The 21044-nt window shown below is 37.3% G+C and overlaps 1 protein-coding gene across 1 annotated transcript in view; it reads left to right on the top strand.

Annotated features, from left to right (window-relative positions):
• ccser2b (coiled-coil serine-rich protein 2b) overlaps positions 1-21044 on the top strand; it is a 169204-nt gene that overhangs the window by 102887 nt on the left and 45273 nt on the right. The window contains exon 6 of the mRNA XM_051666952.1: positions 336-492. Within this exon, the coding sequence (XP_051522912.1) occupies positions 336-492 (157 nt within the window). The remainder of the gene's footprint in view (positions 1-335; positions 493-21044) is intronic.

The following is a 21044-nucleotide window of genomic DNA, read 5'->3' as shown; positions in this document are numbered from 1 at the left end:
TCAGCACTACCCTTTAAACTATCAGCATAATGTCTGGTCCACATGACTTATTCTGGCCAAGACCAACTGACAGGAAGAGACATGTAAAGCGACCAACCACAGTTCACTTTTTTGTGAGATGTTTTATATCTGTAAATTCTGAAAACAGACGCAAGTCTGAGAGCAACGTGGAGTATACATTTCTGTTCATGAATATCTAGATTACTTGCCAATACAACTTTAAAAGACCTTAAAAACAGACTTTTTTGATAGAAGCTCCATTTGGTGACCTCTGGTTGACCTTTATGTGTTGTGTGGTGTCTCTCTCTCTCTCTCTCTCTCTCTGTGACCTGCAGAAGTGGAGGTCTGCAGACATTTGATGGCTGTCAGGGACAGGGGTCACAGAGGTCGCGGTCGGATCTTGTGAGGCTGGATGAGTTGACTCTGAAACACATGGCTGAAGACTGCTCCTCTGTCAAACTACAGCTGCTTCAGCTGCAGGCACTGCTACAGGTCACACACTGCAAATACAACTTTTGATGTCTCTTAGAGAACTGCATGCTTTTTAGCCTTTTTGATTGACGGACAGAACACTTGTAATTATAGTAGTGTTGTTTATTTTTAATTAGTATTGTTTCTCACTATTACTGTTGCTTACAGTTAGGGTTGGTGATTTGAAAAAACCCCTAACTGTAAGTATTGAAAAATAGTTGCTCATACTTTTTTTGCCCAACATTTTTAATGCGTAATTCATCCCGTGCTTTGTGCACCTTGGCTTAGTAACCACTCATAACACAGCACCCCAGACTGCAACTAAACAGTCCAATATTGCAACCGTTTCTCCTGCCTATGTTTTATGTGCTGCCATGTTCTGTTGCATTTGAGAAACACCAAACAAATACTCCAGAAGTGCTCTCCTGATCAATTATCAGTACGGCCGAAAGGACAATGTGACTTGATTGCAGAGCAAGTGTTTTTTAATCGCAGACCAGTCTCGAGCTCTTGACGCAGCGCAGATCATTATAAACAGCGCTGTGAGAACCAGTGAGAAGTGCAGATTGCCGAACCTGTTTGAACTTCGCACTGAATTCTCTGTTGCAAACTGGCATTAAAGGGATGATTCACCCAAAAATGAAAATTCTCTCATCATTTACTCACCCTCATGCCATCCCAGATGTGTATGACTTTATTTCTTCATCTGAACAACAAATACAAATTTTAAGAAGAATATTTCAGCTCTATAGGTCCATACAATGCTCCAAAAAGCACATAAAGGCATCATAAAAGTTATCCATAAGACTCCAGTGGTTTAAACCATGTCGTCTTAAGCGATCCAGTCAGTTTTGGATGCTTGACGCATACGCAGATGGCTAGATGGCGCTAGGAAATGTAATCATGCTTGAAATCATGATCGCTATGGAGACCGCGTATGTCATGATTTATAGTGAAAAAGGAGTTACATTTTGGTCTGTTCTCACTCAAAATCGATTAGATGGGGTTAATTTTATGCTGCCTTTATGTGCTTTTTGGAGCTTCAGAGTTTTGGTCACCATTCACTTGTATTGTATGGACCTACAGAGCTGAGATATTCTTCTAAAAATCTTCATTTGTGTTCTACAGAAGAAAGAAAGTCATATATATATGGGATGGCATGAGGGTGAGTAAATGATGAGATAATTTTCATTTTTCATCAACTATTCCTTTAAAACACCAAAATGTGTTGATAATTAAGCTAGTTTAAACTACTGATATACATGTAGAACTGGATTGCTCATGACGTCATATCAGTGAAACCACTGCGCCACCATATTACTCTGCCCAAACATTCCAATGTCCCGATTGACTTTATAGGAAATCATCTCATTTCAGCGAGTAAACATGAATCATTCAGTCATTGATTTTATATCTGAAATCTGCATGTACATCCCTACAATGCAAACGTCTTACACCTGTAATTATTTATTTATATAAATATATTTTCCTGTTTCTTGAAAGCCCGAGCGAGTTATGTATATCTACAGTATATCAAACAGTATCCACCACTAACAAACTTCATCAGCGAACAGATCTGCTGAATGTAAACAAGTTCACTGAAACTGAGGTAAGAATTATTTATTGTGAACATCAAAGTGTTTGTTCAGAGTTACTTGTTTTATGTTTTTATCAAAAAGTGCCTTGTTCTCGCGATCACATGAATAAGAGAGCGTGCTCTCTCTCCCTCTATCACACACGCAGCGGGCGCTGAGATTGAGGGAGACGAGCAAACAAAACCGTTTCAAATTAAACTGATACGGGTTCGACTGGTGGACAATGAATTAAACTGACTACAGAGAGCACTTCAATATGAAAACAAGAAAATCCCGGGCATTTAAGGCGATTTAGAAATCCAGGTCTGACTTTTTTTAAAGTCCCTTTCGGGGGTAAGGATGTATTGTCACCCTAAACAAGCAGATATTACAGCTTTTCCTACTTATATTACAACTTGTGGACAGTTTTCCCACTTCCTTTGGTGATTGTTGTGCTGCACTGATAGTCTGAACACCAGGGCAGGTGAATGCTCTGACATCACGATCTGTGTATATCTTCTCCCTTGTAACAAATATTATCCATAACGAGCAAATTGAACATTAAACATGATTGTCACTAGAGGGCGAAATGCAACTGTTGTATCCGCAGGTCAGAGACGGTGAAATGGGGGTGTCAGTCATTGATGCTTTCTGAGAGGTTGGGCACACTAAGGTGGCCGCTCGAACACTTCCGGTGGCTTTACCTCCTGCTGGCAGTAATATTCCGGGTTCAATACAAGTTAAACTTAAACAACAGCATTTGTGGCATAATGTTAATAACCACAAAAATTAAGTTGGACTCTTCTTTACAAAAAGCAAAAATCTGTGTTACAGTGATACATTAACCATGGAAGTGAATGGGGCCCATTTGTGGAGGGATTAAAGGCAGAAATGTGAAGCTTATAATTTTATAAAAGCACTGTCATTAATTCTTCTGTTAAAACTCATTTACCTTTCAAGCTCTAAAGTTCTGTAAAAAAAAAAAAAAAAAAAAAAGCTGTAAAATCATAATTTCAACGATCGTTTTAATGGTTGTTTTAGGGTTACTTCATCATGGCATCAAAGTTTAAAATTGTCTATAAGTTTCCACAGATGTGGTTAGTAAGTGATTTTATCACAGTAAAATCATGTGAACACACATATTGTTTATGTCTTGTGTCTATACTTTTGAAACAGTGAGTATTTTAATGTTTACAGATTGACCCCATTGACTTCCATTGGAAGTGTCTCACTGGAACACACATTTGTGCTTTTTTTTAAAGAAAAGGAGGGACGAGTCGTAAAGATTTTTTTGTGGTAACCAACATTATTCCACAAATGCTGTCGATTGAGCTTAACTTGTATTGAACCCGGAATATTCCTTTAAACACCCCAACATTCTAAACAGCATTGACAAGGAAATCAAGAGAAAACATTGCACCATAAACAGACATACATTAGAAGGCTTTTACAGAAAATTGACCATGGATTTACTATTGTAACTAACTGTATTATCTATGGTATTTTATCAGAAATGTATTCACATTAGGGGCTCTATTTTTGTGACTGCACGAGGCACTGAGCTAAGCACATAGATCACGCGAACATAAGACACAAATGGTCCATATTTCTATTCTTCTAATTCATTCCATACAGCCTATTTTACACTACCAAATTCTTAAGATTGGGCTGTCGTCATTTAAACCGGCGTAGCTTGACGGGAAAAAGGATGCAGACTGCGCAATAACCGAAGAAGAACCTCAGAATTATTATATTACACTTGACCCAGTCCATTAGCGCTTTGCACATGCAATTTCGCCAAACCACTTGAGCCTAAATTTAGTACATGCTTGCACGAAAACATCAAAACTTCCTGGCCATTCCCACTGACTTTGTGCATATGACGTGTTGCATAGCACTGTGCTTAAGACTTAGCGCTCTTAAAATAGGGCCCTAGATATTATTATTAGGGGCCAAGCACCGAAACTGCTGTGATGCCTACTGTTTTCGTTAGTATTATTAGGAGCCAAGCACCGAAAGTGCGTAGCCCCTATTGTATCCGTTAGTATTATTATTATTATTATTATTATTATTGCTGGGAGTCTACGGCAGCCCTATGAACCATACATAGGAAAATTATTAAATCTGGCGCACTGATAGGGGTGGGCATGAATAGCCCCTATATCAAATTTGGGGTCTCTAGGTCATACTCTATAGCATCACCACCAGTTCAAAAATTCACTTTTCTTTTGCGTGTATCTTTGTCCAAGAGACACCATTATTTTTTGTCTGATTACTCTCCTCTTGATGATTTAAATGGACACTTTTCATTAAAACTTTGCCCATTTCTCAGTTTTTACATTTTTACTTCTGTTGATCTCTGAGTCTTCATATTGTGCTTACTACAATGCAGACTGTACTTTATTGCATAATTCCTGTTTCAATAATAAAAAAAAAATTTTCTGTCAATTTTTCCAACATTAGCCACATAACCTCTCTGCCATTTTTAATTTTATGAAAAAATAATGTATATTTTAAAAGCTTTGTCCGGTTTTAATGAAAATTGCAAGGGGTTTTCAACATCATGTCCTGAGTGTACCTGAGCAGTTTGGAGACAGTGCCACTTAGTGGTCAAAATTTGTAGTCAATTTAAACAAAACTTTTAATCTGTCATTGCTTCCTTATTCTAAGTCTTCTGAAAACTGGCAGTTGATCATTGATGTGGTGCAGTGGATAGCACACTGAACTTTGGAACAGAAAGCTGTGGGTTCAAATCCATCCAGGGACAATGCAGTCTGTGCTTGCTCTGTGAGGTTATTGGGTTTTGCAGTGGTTGCCGTGCTTGGCCCTGTAATGGCTGCTTCCAGCTATATTATTATTGATATAGTTCTATTAAATATGTTAGGGGAGTGAGTCAGTTTCTGATTTTTTTCTTTTTTTTTTTGTATTTATAGTTTTTAAATATGTTTAGGCTACTGTTTTTCCTAACAAAAATGCTACAGTCACATCTAACATAAACATCTAAAGTAACTGGCATCCGAAATTACAAGAGATGAAAGTGCTTATCATTAGGAACCTGATGAAAGCAAACTGTTAAGGAGTCTTAACTCAGTCGCACTCTCTGTATATTTTAGTTTAGCCTGATATAAATTAGGTGTTAACTTTTTACAGATGTTTCTGTTGTTAATATCAGTAAATTTACAAATGTGCACTTCAATGAGACAAAATATTCAATATTATTTACTATAATTGCACTTCATTTATACAATACAGTAGTAATATCACTATGTTTTTTAGTTTCTTTCCTTACACTTCTCATGTCCCAGACCCCCCACCGTTGTTCTAACATTTTCACTGACCCCACCACAAATACTATATGTCAGAAAGCTGTTTTTAGAAACATATTTTTTTTTGTGCCAAAAAAATTATTTACAAGGGCTGGGTATTGACACAGATTACCCAGTTTGATTTGATTCTGATTGACAAACTCTCGATTCCGATTTCAATTAGATTAGAAATCAAATTGGGTATATTTAATATGCATATATTTCAGTTATAAATGTGCATTTTGCTTTCATATGAAAGAAATGAATGAAATTAAGCTAATGCTGTTAATTATAAAAGATACCTTCTAACTAGGTACATTACTTACTATAAATATTAATTTAATATCAATATTTTTTAGTTTTTCATCATTTTGAACACATTGTGGCTTTTTATATGTACAAATACATGTATTCCATCAATAAATATGACATACTTCATATACTTTATTGTGTTACATATTTATTGTTTTTTATACTATGTAAAAGTATTTACATCGATTTTTAGAACACGTTCTATAAATCATTTCCGTCTCTTTAAGAAAACCGGCAGTTTTCTAGAGCATCTGTAAATGAGCACATATTAACGAAAAAGACTCGAATGGCTTCTTTACCTCATCCATGCTATTCGTGATTAGAATTATATTTTTATGTATTGTTGTTTTTGATCAACAATTGTCTGTAAAGAACAGAAAGGACATTAAAAGAGACTATTCAATGACAAATGGATTGTGTGGATCTTGTCTTTGGACACACACACATTACACGGAACGAGTCAAACCAAACTTTTACTCTCAACACGCAGTTAAAGGATCTCAACGCTGAACTTCTTCATCACTATACTACTCAATCATTGCTAACTGAAATCTCAACATTTCAATTTAACAGTAAAAGATTGATCTTGAGATTTAAGGATTCAAATGAAGATCGCGATGCTTCTAAAAATCCGAATTTTTACACAGTACTATTATTTACAGTGGTCCCAAAAGTATTTGGAGACTTTTGGACTCTTAATTTCGACTGAACTTCATTGCATTACATACAAAATACCAAAGCATCTGCACTCAAATGCTGCTAAAGTTTTTCTCAGAACGAACTTTACTTTTCTGAGGCATTTTTATCTCAATGGCTTTTAATCAACTGAAGGATGTATGAAGTCAGTTCCCCTCAAGTTCACACGGATGGAGTTCCGCACTCTACTATAAATGCGTTGTTTATCATTTTCAACCCATGAATGTAATTTTCTAACTGGTGCATTCAGTTCTATCAACTCTCTCTTGCAATTTGGGAAAAATCTCATCTCTGTCACCTTAGTGACATTTCAATCAGCAAAAATTGCAATATTCAATACATCACAGAAAACCACATTTTTAAGTTTGCAATTGATCATGTCAGTCTCATAAGCAAGGTGTCACCATAGCAACGATTTTTGCACTTTGAAAATGTCACAGACAGAATGGTTTCTCCTCAGTTTGGACGAATCCATCACAGGCTCAGCAACCTTCGGGTATTATTATTGCATGCCCAACCACATTCCTAAACCTAACCAATTATCAACAATATGTACTGCAGATAAAACAAGTAACAGACAGGATGACACAATAAATGAATTTACCTACAATATAAAAGACAAGCAAATACAAGTACAGTCACAATCAGTTCTAAAATGCGATCCGAATTGAGTGGTATATTGTGGAGGATGCATCAGACCACCGTGATCTGACACACCCTGTTGGGACTGTACAGCATCACAGCACTAGTGATGGGTCGTTCATTAATGATTAGTTCATTTTGAGCTAATCTTTTATATGACTCAAAAGAAGAGTGATTCATTTATTTTGAAGTGGAGCATCCGTGCTCGTGTTTCGTTCATTTGATGCTGGACAGCCACATAGGCTCTGTACAGGAAACAGAAATGATTCGTTCACTTCACGAGTCTGTCTTCAGATCTGAGTTTTTCGTTCATTTAACACGTGACAGCTGCATGCACCCAACCTTTCTTAAATTTGATTGTAATTTTTTGCAGTTTCACGGAGCATTTCTGGTGTCAAATTATTGCTTCTCTATTACTTAAAATCTACAACTGTGTAAATATTTCTTTTCCATAACATTGAATCTGGTAATAAGAAAAACCCATATTATTGACTTAACTATTGAACTGATTTTGAATAAACTATTTTGTTTTCCCCTCATGCATCCTCTTGTTGCATTATTTATGTCCTTCTTATGTCCTTATTGTGAAGTGTAGCCCCAAATCAAGTATGCCTTAAATAATTTCCCTTTGAATTTACGGTAGTCATCTAAAACCATTTTACTTTAATTTTACACTTGGCAGAAAATATCTTGTAAACACTTCCTGCATTAAATACAGGAAAATAATTTCAATCCTTATGATATTAAAATGTATTTTATTGTCACACTACATGTATTTATCAAGATACAAACAACTGCAACACAATGAACTGTAAGCTGTTAAGAGAAAAATGTACATATCGTTTGTCTTCTATGCGGAGCCTAGTAGCGGTCACATGGCAAATGAATGAAAGACTCAGATCTGAAGACCGAGTCAGGAGGTGAACTAATCAGTTATATTTCCTGTAGAGACTATTCGGCTGTCACGTGACTAATGAACAAAATGACTTGAATAAAGATTTGTTCATTTTGCTGAATGAGATTCAAAGATCCAAGTCAGTAAAATGATCCGATCTTCCCATCACTACACTCCACTACTGTGATCCAGACTCCTGAATCATCTCTTTAACATGCCGAAAATGAGCTTATGACCACTAATCTGTATATATGACAGGTTATAAACTCTCTTCTCTGATCATTTGATCATTATTTGATGAATTACTGCTGATATGATCGATAGAAAATGTACACAAACATCTATTTCAAATAAAATACATTTTGACACCTGCATTACATCATGCTAATGGTGGTAGTAGCATGATGTAAATTTCGCCGGGCAATTTTTTGTGAATAAAGTGCAATCTATAACGAGCCTAATTTACAGAGATAGGAGGCGTTTGCGTTTACTATTCAAAACAGCCCAATTTCAGTGCTGATTGTGGCTGTTTAACCTATATTGCAGGCGGTTAGTGAATTAAACGCAGGTTTTTAAGCTGAAATACCATGCGCAAAAGTAATGCAACTGTTTATTGAATTCACCCCTGAATGTTTTAAAGGGGTCATGAAAGGTTTTTTTTTTTTTTTTTTTGGGATTTTGCGTAGTGATTTCCCTCAGTCCAGGTGGCGGAGGACAAATCCCAGTTGCCTCCGCGTCTGAGATCGTCAACCCACGCATCTTATCATGTGGCTTGTTGAGCGCGTTGCCACGGAGACATGCGCGTGTGGAGGCTTCTCGCCACCTATCGAACTAGCAAACTAACGAACTCCAGGGGTGGTAGCCAGCGTCTTTACCACTGAGCTACCCAGACCCCCATGAAATGCTTTTTAAAAAAGTTGTATTATGTTCCTTGAGGTTAGCTTATAATGTTATCAAAGTTTTTTGCACAAAAAAAAAAAAATGTCAAATGTTTGTAAAACATGATCATTTTCCATCCTCATTCTGACCTTCTGTTTTAGGATGCTTCTCCTTTAAAACTTGAAAGTAAACACCCACTGTTCTGATTAGTTAAAAATAGAATCTAACCCCCCCCCCCAATTATTCGACTCAAACAAATATTCATTATCCATTTATGTATTAATTTGATAAGCAATAGTCTAATAATTATATGCTTGGTGTTGGTGTCCTAATCAGAGGTTACTTAGCGATAGAGGTCTGCACAGGCCTGCACAGGCTTTAAAATTAAACCCCACCCTACCCGGCCTGAACGATACTCTCAGCTTTTAAGCCTAAACCTGAAATCACTTACAGTCTTTATAATTCCTTCTCCTAGCAAGTACTGTTGCAATACACTGTATTTTATGTTAGGCAACATTCGTAACACACAGTTTTAACATGGCACGGTGGCCCCTCAGTCACTAGAGCGGGTGCCTTACCGTTTATCAAGCACTGAAACTTTGCTTCATGCAGAACAATCTGGAATATGTAACACTCATCTCTTTGCAGCCTGAACTGTTCAGAATGTTGAATCTTTGTGACACCTGTGCTAAAAACAAGCTAGACAGCGCAACAAATGAAACCCGAATGGAAATCGACCCTCAGTGCAGTTTCTCCACATCCAGGCACACAATAATGTCTGATAATTGACATCCTCACCTCACAGCAGTAACTTGAGCTGTTCTCTCCTTCAGTACACCCATGACAATGACGCATGTTGTGGACCATGTACAGGCAAATGAGCAACGTCTTGAGAAGTTACGAACACAGATTTCAAAGTGAGATGTTTCAGCAGGGTGGTAACTTTAAATGCTCTTTAAGACCGGGGAGGAAGTTTTGAGTTCTGAAACTTACAGTATATTTTTATAGTACAGTTTCCTCTTATATGTTTATAAATATCAAGGAAAATTTGATTCTCCATTTCATGACCCCTTTAATAGCTGAAAATGTTCCTCTCCGTGAAGGCTTACACATCTCATTCAAAAATATGCATCCAAAAATTGCACAAGACATCACTGACATCACAGCTGTCGTAACGCTTATTGATGTGACCTGGAATATGGCGCATGAATAAACGATTAATTTTATGATCATTTTATGGTACTTTTTTAAGTCGCAGTTCGGAAATTCAGAAAACTCCCTTTGGGTCTCACATCAGACAAAATAAAAATTAAACAATAAAGCAATGAGTAAGTGATGACAGAATTTTCAAATACTTTAATTTTAAAATTTAGCCTTGGGTAAAAAATAAAAAAGCTCAGAAATGAGTTTAATACGGCATCAGAGTGAAAACACATATGGGCCAAGGGTGACGTTGGAGATGCAGTGACATTACATCATGAGAGTGTGTTGAATGATATAAGCACATGTACAGTTGAAGTTTACATACACTTAGGTTGAAGTCATTAAAACAAATTTTTTAACAACTCCACAGATTTCATATTAGCAAACTGTAGTTTTGGTAAGTCGTTTAGGACATCTACTTTGTGCATGACATGAGTAATTTTTCCAACAATTGTTTACAGACAGATTGTTTCACTTTTAACTGACTATATCACAATTCCAGTGGCTCAGAAATTTATATACACTAAGTTAACTGTGCCTTTAAGCAGCTTGGAAAATTCCGGAAAATGATGTCAAGCCTTTGGACAGTTAGCCAATTAGCTTCTAATAGGATGTGTACTGAAATGGAGGTGTACCTATGGATGTATTTTAAGGCCTACCTTTAAACTCAGTGCCTCTTTGCTTGACATCATGGGAAAATCAACAGAAATTAGCCAAGACCTCAGAAAAAAAATTGTGGACCTCCACAAGTCTGGTTCATCCTTGGGAGCAATTTCCAAATGCCCAAAGGTACCACATTCATCTGTACAAACAATAGTATGCAAGTATAAACAACATGGGACCACACAGCCATCATACCGCTCAGGAAGGAGATGCATTCTGTCTCATAGAGATGACTGTCATTTGGTGCAAAAAGTGCAAATCAATCCCAGAACAACAGCAAAGGACCCTGTGAAGATGCTGGAGGAAACAGGTAGACAAGTATCTATATCCACAGTAAAACAAGTCCTACATCGACATAACCTGAAAGGCTGCTCAGCAAGGAAGAAGCCACTGCTCCAAAACTGCCATAGAAAAGCCAAACTACAGTTTGCAAGTGCACATGGGGACAAATATCTTACTTCTTGGAGAAATTTCCTCCGGTCTGATGAAACAAAATTTGAACTGTTTGGCCATAATGACCATCGTTGTGTTTGGAGGAAAAAGTGTGAGGCTTGCAAGCCAAAGAACACCATCCCAACCGTCATCATGTTGCAAGGGTGATTTGCTGCAGGAGGGACTGGTGCACTTCACAAAACAGATGGCATCATGAGGAAGGAAAGTTATGTTGATATATTGAAGCAACATCTCAAGACGTCAGCCAGGAAGTTAAAGCTCGGTTGCAAATGGGTCTTCCAAATGGACAATGACCCCAAGCATACCTCCGAAGTTGAGGCAAAATGGCTTAAGGACAACAAAGTCAAGGTATTGGAGTGGCCATCACAAAGCCCTGACCTCAATCCGATAGAAAATTTGTGGGAAGAACTGAAAAAGCTTGTGCGAGCAAGAAGGCCTACAAACCTGACTCAGTTACACCAGTTCTGTCCGGAGGAATGGGCCAAAATTCCAGCAACTTATTGTAAGAAGCTTGTGGAAGGCTACCCAGGTTTGACCCAAGTTAAACTATTTAAAGGCAATGCTACCAAATACTAACAAAGTGTATGTAAACTTCTGACCCACTGGGAATGTGATGAAAGAAATAAAAGCTGAAATAAATCATTCTCTTTACTATTATTCTGACATTTCAAATTCTTAAAATAAAGTAGTGATCCTAACTGACCTAACACAGGGAATGTTTTCTACAATTAAATGTCAGAAATTGTGAAAAACTGAGTTTAAATGAATTTGGCTAAGGTGTATGTAAACTTCTGACTTCAACTGTACATGTTCAATGGACATAGGATGTAATGACAGTTCCGTTAACTGACCCGAAACTCTCCTGCACGGGTCATCATTATTGTTGAGCCCTGCCAAATCCTATAATGTATATGAGCTTTTGTCTGTATCCTTGTAACAGCACAAAAGAAAAAAGATTTACACATCTTCATTAGTTCTTCTCTTTTATCTGTTTTGTCTGTTCAGCTGACATTTGCCAAAGAAATGTTACCTTATTTCAACTATTCTTTTAGGGTTTTAATTAAAACTTTCCCCAGTGTGTCGCAGTGTAATCTTAACTCGTTTGATTGTGTGCTTTTAATTTTCTGCACATTTATCTGACAGCAGCGGTTGATGTTGCCGGAGACATCAACGGGTTTTTAATTTTTTATTTTTTTTTCCGCAGTGAAGTCATGCTCTCAGTGTGTAATGTGGACCCTTTTTGAATTGTGAGACTCAGATGAGCCTCTTCTTTACCACCACTGTGCTCCAATCCTCTGTCACATTTCAGAAAAGCACAAATAATATTGACTTACTGCCTTGAATGAAGGCTGCTGCGTGCATTGTATTCAGAGATGCAATTTTCACACAGGCCAAACAAACAACAACAATGGAAAAAAAAGAATGCTCACCAAGCATCACTCACTCAACATAATTACTGAGCAATTAATTACTGAATACCAATATTTTTGACAACAGCGACATATTTCTGTTTACACTCTGAGTCAAGAAAGAAAATCCTTTTAGGACTATTATTGTTTTTTGATTGCAGTGGTAACTGGTTTGATGCTCTGTTATTAGAGAAACATTTTTAGTTGCTTTATTTTCTGACCCATTAAAAGTTTTGAACCTGCAGAGTCAATAAAGCTTAGATTGAATAAACCTTCTCTTCCTGCAACAAGAAACAATTAGCGCTGAAGTATAAATAAAATGATTATATCTCAATACTTTTCATCCTTTTGACAATATATAATATCTCAATATTTAAACAATTGCTCTAAAATGACTTAAAAGGGTGACCCCGCCACCATCAGTAGAACCATCATTTCATCCTAACAACAACTGTAACCTAATTGAATAAAAATGTTTAATGCAAGAAGTAAAATACATTATAAATCTAGAATAATTTTTGTTATATATATATATATATACACACACACATACAGTACTGTGCAAAAGTTTTAGGCACTTGTGAAAAATGTTGCATAGGGAGGATGTCTTCAAAAATAATGCCATAAATAGTTTTCATGTATCAATTAACATCATACAAAGTCCACTAAACAAAAAAGCTAAATCAATATTTGGTGTGGCCACCTTTGCCTTTAAAACAGCACCAATTCTCCTAGGTACACCTGGACACAGTTCTTCTTGGTTGTTGGCAGATAGGATGTTCAAGCTTCTTGGAGAATTCACCACAGTTCTTCTATCTATTTAGGCTGTCTCAATTGCTTCTGTCTCCATGTAATCCCAGACTGACTCAATGTTCAGTGGGGGGCTTTGTGGGGGCCATGACATCTGTTGCAGGGCTCCCTGTTCTTCTATTCTAATCTTTTCTATTTGCAAAAGTAATGTTTGGAGTCTAAAATGTATTTTTCCTATTTTCCTAAGGTATAAATAACCATCTTAAGACAAATGCTTTTGTGAAACATCTTAAGTGCCTAAAACTTTTGCACAGTACTGTACAACCCCAATTCCAAAAATGTTGGGACGCTGTGTAAAATGTAAATAAAAACAGAATGCAGTGATTTGCAAATCCATAAACCCATATGTTATTCACAATAGAACATAGAAAACATTTCAAATGTTTAAACTGAGGAAATGTACCATTTTAAGAAAAAATATGGTAATTTTGAATTTGATGGCCGCAACACGTCTCAAAAAACGTTGGGACGGGGCAACAAAAGGCTGGAAAAGTAAGTGTTACTAAAAAGAAACAGCTGGAGGAACATTTTGCAACTAAATAGGTTAATTGGCAACAGGTCAGTAACATGATTGGGTATAAAAAGAGTATCTTAGAGAGGCAGAGTCTCTCAGAAGTAAAGATGGGCAGAGGTTCACCAATTTGCGAAAAACTGCATCTGCAAATTGTGGGACAATTTCAGAATAATGTTCCTCAATGTAAAATTAGGAAGACTTTGAATATCTCATCATCTACTACAGTACATAATATCATCAAAAGATTCAGAGAATCTGGAGAAATCTCTGTGCGCAAGGGACAAGGGCGAAAATCAATATTGGATGCCCGTGATCTTCGGGCCCTCAGGCGGCACTGCATTAAAAACAGGCATGATTCTGTAAAGGAAATCACTGCATGGGCTCAGAAACACCTCCAGAACTCATTGTCTGTGAACACAGTTCGCCATGCCATCCACAAATGCAGGTTAAAGTTCTATCATGCAAAGAAGAAGCCATATGTGAACATGATCCAAAAACGTCACCGTCTTCTCTGGGCCAAAGCTCATTCAAAATGGACTGAGGCAAAGTGGAAAACTGTTCTGTGATCAGACGAATCGAAATGTGAAATTCTTTTTGGAAACCATGGACGCCGCGTCGTCCGTACTAAAGAGGAGAGGGACCATTCGACTTGTTATCAGCGCTTGGTTCAAATATCCTGCATCTCTGATGGTATGGGGGTGCATTAGTGCCTATGGAATGGGAAGCTTGCACATCTGGAAAGGCACCATCAATGCTGAAAGGTATATGCAGGTTTTAGAGCAACATATGCTTCCATCCAGATGACGTATTTTTCAGGGAACGCCTTGCATATTTCAGCAAGACAATGCTAAACCGCATACTGCATCTATTACAACAGCATGGCTTCATAGTAGAAATATATATATATATATAATCAATTAATATTTTCCACACTGTTTTGCACTAAATGGACTAAAAGCTTAACATAAAACAGGAAAATGCGATGGTCCCATAGACATTCTGTGGGCAGTACTAATGTAACACACTACTTGACCATTACACTCTCTCCTATGATAGAGCTGCGGAGGTTGTTATCTCAGTAAATAAAAGAATCTCTGACAGCGCTTCCCTGTCAGTGATAAAATGATGGAGAAAGGAACTCTTAACACTGTTTGATGTACAAAACAAGCACAGATGGTACTCGTGACAGAAGTCCAGTATTTTTCAGCCTGTGTAAGGCATGTTTTAATTACCACAGAAGCACACCAAGTCTTAACTATCACCAAAACGCAGAATGAGACATTTTTGTTTGCAAGTGCTTTTCATTGTGAGTTCAAAGCGCCGCTGCCGTTGATGCTCTGACGTGAATCATGAATGCAGCTTCACGATTGCTGTAAGAAAGTGAATAGCCACAGTCTACCGGCAAATTAATTTTATGGAGGATGGCAGTTTAAGGGATTTAATGCCCATTGCAGTAAAGATGCAAACTATGTGGGGACTATATTTTTAAATTAGTCAACCTGCCACTTATACTTTGGGAAACGTTTAATGTTACTTGAATTGGTGATATTTTAGTGCATTTCTATCTTTATATTGTGGAAGGCTTTGTTTGGAAAATGTTGAATAAGCATTATATTGTTACATATTGTTCTGTTTTCTTTATTAAGATGGAAATAAATTCATTTTGACAAGAAAAGAGTGATATAAAGTGTTAAATTTCAGCACTTTTAAAATCTGCGATTAATCGTGGTTAATCACACACACACAAACACACACACACAGAAATAAATGGGTGAGACTAAAACAGCCATGAGACAGAACACACAACATAATACACACACAGAAATAAAGGTGTGCAGACTGTCTCCCAAGAGACATTAAAACCAGCATGGTGTGCAAAAAAATCTGTCAGCAAGATACATGCCATCATAACCACACACTGCCACGGATGCATGAAAACATAAAAACATTGCATCATTCTTTACTGTTCTTACTGTTTTTTATTGTCTACTGTTTGTTCTTTTGTATGGATTTATTGTTGCTGTTCACCTCACTGACTTTAAAATGATTGCAAAATAAATTTTTACTATAGAAAGTTTGAAATTGCAAAATGTTTACTCTGATTCTTCTGTTTTATACTCTAATTGAATTTTCACAGTTTTGCAGTTCATTTCTGTTAACTGCAAAAACTGACACTTCAAATAAGTTTTAAAATGCTCAACTTTGACAAATAATAGTTTGATAATGTCTGAATATATATCCAAATGCATAACTTGTAAATCAGACTACACAGTAGGTGGCTGCATAGAACACTGCTGCCATCTACTGGTTATTATTGACACAACATTATTTTTAAGTCATGTTATTTATATTTTGTTCAGCAGATGGCAGCAGTCTGCTTCCAATATACGTATGTCACATTCTACTATTTTCTTCATGTTTCAACTTATTGAAAGTGTATGCTTCTAATGTATTAACGTTTCATACATTTTCTTATTTGCCTTTGCATATTAATTGTAAAATTGAGAAATGTACATGTAAATAAGATCAAAATAGCATAAAATCCCCAAAATACACTATTTTATTGTTATTACTTCAGGGAAGAAGATATAGTTTCATTATTATCATCATCATCATCAAAAAAAGAAAAAAATATTTACCTTTGCTTTTTCCATTCTGACCAAAAATGACTGTGAGGACCAAAGGTAGGGCTCATTAATGAAGACCACTGGAGAGTTAAATGTGTCCCCTTTAAAACGCATCCAATTCAGCCATCAGTGCAGTGATATGTAACAAATCCACTGCCTTCAGTAATTTCAAGACAATTACTTTCAGACTCCAAGTATTTTTCCATTTCATATTGCAGTGTTTTTCCCCAGTGTCACACACCATGAGTGCTGCTTATATATATATATATATATATATATATATTATTTTGATTTCAGATTAATCAGATATATCCACAACATAAATGTAATATTACAACATACATCTGCACAAACAATGAAGCCAATGAATTGGTGAACTTGAACTAAGGCCTCGTCCACACTAATCTGTTTCATAAAAGGAAATGGAGAGGTGTAAATGAAGCAAAATCTATTTGTTTTCAAGCGAAGATGTATTAGTGTGGATGTCATAAGTTATGCGTTAGTCAGAAGGTGTGAATACGCTGTTTATTTAAAAACGCGCTATACTTAATGCAGTATCCTAATCTAAAATATCACGTCTTAACTTGGGGTTGCATGATTATTGATTTTTAATAGTCGACTAGTCGAGCCCATTAAGTCAAATCAAATTCAATTAGTCGTGATATCATTCCACCCCCAAAACCCCACACACCTAGTTGACTTCAGGCTGACGGTGTTGACTACGTTAGTCTGTGCAACCCCTAGTCTTAATCTGGGAATTAACAACAAAATCACTTCTAAAACAGACTTTTCTTTAGCTAAAATCGGTCTGTGCTTATTGAAATTCGAAACACTGCTCCCAGTGGACAAAGCAGTAAGTGCTGTTGGGTGTGTGAGCTCCATTTTTCACATGAAATGTCCACAGAAGGGCACCAAAAGTGAGTTGCAAGTTTACAAAATTTCCAAATATTTGAATATTCGGTTAAAGTTTGGTACATACAGTATTTGTGATATTTTGCATTTTGTCATCTAAAATTAATTTTTTGTCAACTAAAATTATATACAATTTTAGTCACTGTAAAATTTACCAAAATGAACTAATATGCCATAAGGAAATATTTTAAGGACATTTTCGTCAAAAGACAATAAACAAATAAATAAAAAACTGTGTAACAATTAACACTGGGCATGACTTTAAATCAGTGTTATAATACTGAGGGCACATTAAACTGTTTCAGAAAAAACATTCCCGCCTCTTGGGGACTCCGTAGAAACTGCTGTTGTAACTCATTTTTAAAAACTAATTCCATGTTAACATACTAGACTAGGAAATATAATGATATAAATTTAAGCCCTTTGTATATTTCCATTTTGACGTACAGTCGAACGTGAGCCTCTCAAATTATGCTCCATATAACTGTGCACGCATATACCGAGGCGGTTGGCGCATGAGCTCTATGACTGCTATGAGACACTGGACTTTTTCTCTTCAGGAGTTTAGACCCATAAAGATGTCTTTATATTCCTTCTGACTCAAGTTACACAAATGCAGATATCTCCAGACCTCCTCACACACTCGTTCTTGACTTGCACATCCACTGTTGTTGTTTTTACCTTCATCTCCTGATGTTTAGCGGCAATTACATCTTCTAGTGCTTCTTCGTGATGTGAAGAAGCACTTGATTAGTGTTGACGCACTAATTAATGCAAATAACTCCAGGTGTACGTACAGAGATGTGCAGTTAAGAAAATCGGGCTGTGTTTAGTGCTCAAGCACTTTGCTGATGATGACTTTACACTAAATAATTACAAAATTGCAAATGTTAAAAAGTTTGCTAGATTTAAGCTGCTAAATAAGGCGGAAAAGTGTCATCATAGTTTGTGAAAAGGGTCCATTGTAATGATAATGCACATCCCTAATCTGAACTTGTCTATTGGGAATGCTGTGTATTTTAAACAGTAAGAAGTCGGGCCTGGCTTGGATTTGCTCATGTTACAGGTTTAGAATAGCTTTGTCAAAAACAAGTCTTTTCTGAGGTCGAGAAGCTTAAGCGTTGTATGTTCAGAGGCTGAGATGACTGTAGATCATCGGTGGTGGGAGGGGCATGTTCTCCAGCTCCTCTGAGGAGGCTTTAGAGCTCCTGCAGTCACACTTCAGGCTTTGAAGGTTTTTGAAGGGATAAAAAGATGAGGGAGAGAGATCAGACAAGAGCAACAAAGGACACTCCCATCGGTCTATTTCTTTTTTTTTAACATGGTGCCAATGTACACAACTCCAGAAATGGTTCAGTAAGTGAATCAGATATTAATTCAGCCGCTCTCATTCAGTGAGTTCATTCAGTGATGGATTCATCAGATTGATTTAAACAGATCACTTGTGAATTGGTGAGTTGTTTGGAGAGATTCATTAAAAGTACCAGCTCGGGCCAGACCAGTCATGCTGTGTTTGTTGTTGAGCGCAGCCAGCGAACACAAAGCAATAGAAAGGCTTTCTGTTTTTCCATTATTTCACGATACACGATCTTTATGTCACCACATTCAATTCAGACTGCAAGCTCAAAACTTGGATAAAATATAATTTCTTTAGCCGTGACGCTGGAGAAAAAGCTGATCACTGGTGCAGAAAATATTGTCCAGTGAAAATATAATAACTTATATTGAGGTAAAACAAAAGGGAAAAATGGAATTTACTAATTTACCAGAGGTTACATTACAAATACATACAGTGCATCCGGAAAGTATTCACAGCGCTTCACTTTTTCCACATTTTGTTATGTTACAGCCTTATTCCAAAATTGATTAAATTCATTATTTTCCTCAAAATTCTACAAACAATACCCCATAATGACAATGTGAAAGAAGTTTGTTTGAAATCTTTGCAAATTTATTAAAAATACAAACGAAAAAAATCACATGTACATAAGTATTCACAACCTTTGCTCAATACTTTGTTGAAGCACCTTTGGCACCAATTACAGCCTCAAGTCTTTTTGAGTATGATGCTACAAGCTTGGCACACCTATTTTTGGGCAGTTTCTCCCATTCTTCTTTGCATGACCTCTCAAGCTCCATCAGGTTGGATGGGGAGCATCAGTGCACAGCCATTTTCAGATCTCTCCAGAGATGTTCAGTCAGGTTCAAGTCTGGACTCTGGCTGGGCCACTCAAGGACATTCACAGAGTTGTCCTGTAGCCACTCCTTTGTTATCTTGGCTGTGTGCTTAGGGTCGTTGTCCTGTTGGAAGATGAACCTTCGCCCCAGTCTGAGGTCCAGAGCGCTCTGGAACAGGTTTTCATCAAGGATGTCTCTGTACGTTGCTGCATTCATCTTTCCCTCGATCCTGACTAGTCTCCCAGTTCCTGCTGCTGAAAAACATCCCCACAGCATGATGCTGCCACCACCATGCTTCACTGTAGGGATGGTATTGGCCAGGTGATGAGCGGTGCCTGGTTTCCTCCAGACATGATGCTTGCCATTCAGGCCAAAGAGTTCAATTTTTGTTTCTCATGGTCTGAGAATCCTTCAGGTGCCTTTTGGCAAACTCCAGGCGGGCTGTCATGTGCCTTTTACTGAGGAGTGGCTTCCATCTGGCCACTCAACCATACAGGCCTGATTGGTGGAGTGCTGCATAGATAGTTGTTCTTCTGGAAGGTTCTCTTCTCTCCACAGAGAAATGCTGGAGCTCTGTCAGAGTGAACATCAGGTTCTTTGTCACCTCCCTGACTAAGGCCCTTCTCCCCCGATCGCTCAGTTTGGCCAGGCGGCCAGCTCTAAGAAGAGTCCTGGTGGTTCCAAACTTCTCCCATTTACAGATGATGGAGGCCACTGTGCTCATTGGGACCTTCAATGCTGCAGAAATGTTTCTGTACCCTTCCCCAGATCTGTGCCTTGATACAATCCTGTCTCGGAGGTCTACAGACAATTCCTTGGACTTTATGTCTTGGTTTGTGCTCTGACATGCACTGTTAACTGTGGTACCTTATATAGACAGGTGTGTGCCTTTCCAAATCATGTCCAATCAACTGAATTTACCACAGGTGGACTCCAATCAAGTTGTAGAAACATCTCAAGGATGATCAGTGGAAACAGGATGCACCTGAGCTCAATTTTGAGTGTCATGGCAAAGGCTGTGAATACTTATGTACATGTGATTTTTTTCGTTTTTTATTTTTAATAAATTTGCAAAGATTTCAAACAAACCTCTTTCACGTTGTCATTATGGGGTATTGTTTGTAGAATTTTGAGGAAAATAATGAATTTAATCAATTTTGGAATAAGGCTGTAACATAACAAAATGTGGAAAAAGTGAAGCGCTGTGAATACTTTCCGGATGCACTGTACACAATTAGTAATAGGGAATTAAACAACAGTGTTCACTGCTCTCGGCTGGATAGCTTTGGCTTGAATAAACCATCTAAGGGGAGTCGCGCGGCGCCACGTGAGGTTCGGACGTGTGAATGGCGAGCTCTGCGCACTTTGCTAGTTTAATACGTTTTGTGTCATAAACTGGTGAGATTTGATACACCTTGATTCTTAACTGTTCTAGGAAGACAATTTGTCAAAGAATTCAAAATCCTCGGGTTCTAGAGACATTAAAAGACACTTACATGCT

The sequence above is a fragment of the Myxocyprinus asiaticus genome, chromosome 32, assembly GCF_019703515.2.
Source record: "Myxocyprinus asiaticus isolate MX2 ecotype Aquarium Trade chromosome 32, UBuf_Myxa_2, whole genome shotgun sequence".
NCBI lineage: Eukaryota > Metazoa > Chordata > Actinopteri > Cypriniformes > Catostomidae > Myxocyprinus > Myxocyprinus asiaticus.
Note: the sequence above shows the minus strand (reverse complement) of the source record. Positions and strands in the feature narration are given on the sequence as shown.